Source organism: Myotis brandtii, unplaced genomic scaffold (genome assembly GCF_000412655.1).
Source record: "Myotis brandtii unplaced genomic scaffold, ASM41265v1 scaffold847, whole genome shotgun sequence".
NCBI lineage: Eukaryota > Metazoa > Chordata > Mammalia > Chiroptera > Vespertilionidae > Myotis > Myotis brandtii.
Window position 1 is genome coordinate 96,156 of NW_005371441.1, and position 3,824 is coordinate 99,979.

The 3,824-nt window shown below is 41.7% G+C and overlaps 1 protein-coding gene across 1 annotated transcript in view; it reads right to left on the reverse strand.

Moving 5' to 3' along the window:
* Window positions 1–2,411: 2,411 nt before the first annotated feature.
* Window positions 2,412–3,824, reverse strand: part of FAM26F (family with sequence similarity 26, member F) — a 2,422-nt gene continuing 1,009 nt past the window's right edge. The window contains exons 2-3 of the mRNA XM_005884721.2: window positions 3,669–3,818; window positions 2,412–2,989 (exon numbers count right to left, since the gene is read on the reverse strand). Of these exons, the coding sequence (XP_005884783.1) occupies window positions 2,567–2,989; window positions 3,669–3,818 (573 nt within the window). The 3' untranslated portion in view covers window positions 2,412–2,566. The remainder of the gene's footprint in view (window positions 2,990–3,668; window positions 3,819–3,824) is intronic.

Genomic DNA, 3,824 nt, shown 5'->3' on the forward strand with positions numbered 1-3,824 from the left:
GCGCACTGACCACCAGGGGGCAGATGCTCAATGCAGCACTGCTCAGCCAGAAGCTGGGCTCACAGCTGGCGAGCGTGGCGGTGGTGGCGGGAGCCTCTCCTGCCTCCATGGCAGCACTAAGGAGCAGCGAGCCAAGCAGTTAGGACCGAGCAGGCAGGCCGTAATGAGTGAGCAGACGGGTGGTTAAGAGCGAGCAGGTGGGCGTTTAGGAGCGAGGGGTCCCGGGTTGCGAGAGGGATGTCCGACTGTCGGTTTAGGCCTGATCGGGTCTAAACCAGCAGTTGGACATCCCCCAAGAGGTCCCAGATTGCAAGAGGGTGCAAACCGGGCTGAAGGACCCCACCCACACATACACCTGCACGAATTTCGTGCATTGGGTCTCTAGTCTTTTGTAAAAACACAGTTAGTATCTATTATACAATATCAAAACATCCAAAGGTCAGAAGTGCATGAGGTTTGAAAACAAATCCCCTTCCTCTTTATTAGTCTCCAGAATTGACCAAATTTGACAATTTAATGCTTATCTTTATAGGTATGTGTGTGCGTATTGACAATTTAATTTAATGCTTATTAGTATTGGTTTGGGTTTGGTACTTTTTTTTTTTTTTAACAAAAAGGGATCATAGTATACTAATCAGAATTCTATGCAGTAATTTTTATGAGGCAAATTGTTACATATGTATATGGAACAACAATGTTTTAGGTGACAAAGTTTGAGAACCACATTGATAGTGTGATAATATTTGTCTAGACACAGAGCATAAGGCTTCCTCTGGGAAGAATATATTGCAAAGGAATGAGGTAATTTTACTCTTTACTTCACATGCTTCCCTACTATTATCATTGTTTATGTTAAGCATGTATACTTTAATGGTAATTATTAAAGGCTGGGCAAGACAACGTGGAGCATAGATAAACAAAATGGAGACAATGTAAGACTATTGAAGATGTACGTGTAAATGGTAGATCAGAAAAAAAAGGAAAGAATTTAGGAAATGAAATAAAGGAAGCAAAAATGAAAGTAGATTGATATGATTTTCAAAAGTATTCATTAGGGAATAGAGAAAAGCTGAGCATGCAGTTTCTGCTGCCAACTGTCTTGTTGTACATGACTCTCAACCACAGGATATTCAGCCCTGCTGGGTAGTTTTTTTAATGGGTTTCTGTGACAAAGGGCAAGTAGAAGCTGGTACAAGGGTCTGCCAAGAGAGGAAGAACGGCTAAACATGGTCAGTGCTCAATTGTTTTACAGTTTAAAGTTTCCATATATCATTTTTTTAAAAAATGCACAAACAAGAGTAGAGAGACCAAGATGGCGGCATAGGTAAACACCAAATGACAATCGAATGTTCCCTGAAAAATCCTGACATCATCAAGCAACATAATTTATCTATACATAATCTTCTTCTCAATGAATCCTTGTATCCTTTCCATCCACACATCCTGTCATGTCTATATTCAAAATCTACCTTGAATCTATCTAATTTTTCTCTCTTCATCATTATCAACCCAGTTCAAGTTCACTCCTGCCTGTTTCCACTGCAGTGGCCTCCTGCCCAGTCTCTCCACTTCCACCTTGTCTCTCCCTCTTCCCCTGGCCATTCCTACTTTCCACAAGAAAAGCAGATCAATATCTCTAAAATGCTCATAGAATGAACCTAAAATCGTCTGCATGATCTGTCCCTTGCTCATTTTTCCAGTTACCTTTAAGGCTTCCAACTCTGCTAAGATCTTTGTCCCCTCAGCCTTTGCACATACTGTTCCTGCAAACTGAAAGGCTCCTCTACTCTACAGATTTCAGTTTCTCACAGATTTCCCCTTCCCCCCACCTCCCCTCATCTACATTAGGCCACAATTTGTATTTCTATCTTTATTTGTATGATATGGATTTTATCTGACTTCCCTGTATTGTTGAAGCTGTGTAATGACTATATGGAGGTTCATAATACTATCCTCTCTATGTCTGTGCATATTTGAAATTTACCATAATAGACAGCTTTAAGTTTTTCCTCTAATCCCACACACTAAAAACAACTATTGTCTGCAATTACCCTAAACTAGTTTTTCAAATTTCGTATTTAAACAATTTTACCTTCCTTTGCAGGATAAATTTTTGTATTTTTGTTCAGACATAAAATGCCAGTATTTTAAAGTTCCTAACAAGGTGTTGCCTGCAAGAAAGTGAACTTGAAATTGATATCACGTAGCCTAAAAGAAAGACCTGAAATTCAATTGCTTTTTTCACTGTTTTTTACCACTAAATAAAGTCTTATATTTGAAAGCAGCAATATTATTTACCATAAAGGACCCTAGACTAAGGATATAAAACTGTTGTTCTAGTTCCAGTTTGTCACTTTCAGTGACACTTTTAACCTCACTTCCTTTTTAAAATAATTAATATAATAAAGAGGTAAAATTATAAATTTTTATTTCAGATCTAAAATTCCATACTTCCATAATTTGGAAGGCCAAAGTAAAAAACCACCATAAACAATAACAATGTTTATTCTTTAAAAAATGAAGTAATAATTCAAAAGAACGCTTTTCTTTTTATTCATTCACAGGGTCATAACTCAGCAGTGGCGTGCATACCATGTGCATCTACAAAGCCAAGAACAGGAACCACTGCATCTCCTTTCGAAATCCTGATACTTCGATTCTTCTCTTCTCTGTTAACATATTTGTGCAACATGCTATAGTACTGGTTCTTTGGATTGAAAGTATATAGTTCTGAAACCTGCTGCCAGTCTTTCATGCTCGGGGTCTTGCATTCCTTTGGATGTGAACCTTCAAAGAAACATTTAACATTCTCATTTGCCAATTCAGTTGCATGTTCTGTGGCTTGACTTCTGAGGATCTTCTGCTCCTGTTCCACATAGATTTTCCAAAAGCTCAGTTGTAGAAAACTAACTGGAGATACACATCGGGTGATAGATACAATAATCAGAAGGCAGACGATAACAGCTGCTATCAGGATCCAGCCCAGTACCTAGGAAAACACATCAAAATACTAATTTAGTCGCATTTTTTACAAGACATTATTAAATCCTCAGAAAAAGTTTGAACTACTCAGCAGTCATGATGAACAAGCAAGTTTGAGGTCTTAATCTCGTAAGAGAAATGAGTGGCAGTGAGCCCCGGAACCCCTCCGGAACCCCTCTGGAACCCCTCGGTGCAACTGCTTGCTCTGCAAGTCAGTCATTTTCCAAGTCCTGTCAAGAGTCCGGGGAGATGTCTATATGTCACTCCCCTCGAACTCAAAACGTGGAATATTGGCAAATCCAGTGAAGCCAGCATTCATCTTCAAAAACCTCTGAGCTATGTATTCCAAGAAATGTGGGATGGTGCTTCAGAGCCAGGCAGACTCATTTCCTGGTGACAATTCTGCCTTCTTCTGGCTGAGCCAACAACCCCACCTGGACTCAGTGTATTTGTCGGAGACTAATGTAGGACGTAAAGGACCTAGCCCGGTATCTCGCACAGAGTAGGTGCCTAACGCTAAATGGGGCGCCTTTCCTCTTTTTCATCCCGTTTATCATCACATTTGCCTCTCAGCTCATGAGAAGCAAGAAGCCATTCTAGTTCGTCTTAGGTGTCCTATGTCTGGGGAAGGGGCACGGATTTTCCTTTCCCGGGTCCGCCCGCAGAAGCCCGCCCTCTCCGCTGACCTGCGACTGGGCCTTGAGGTCCGTCAGGAGGCCCTGCACGTCGGACTCCTGCGCCTTGTTGCAGGGAACCAGCGGGAGTTGTTCGGCGCATTGGGAGGAGCGGTCCGAGCACAGGCGCCGCGCCAGGAAGCGGCTCCCGCTGGCCGCGCACTCGTA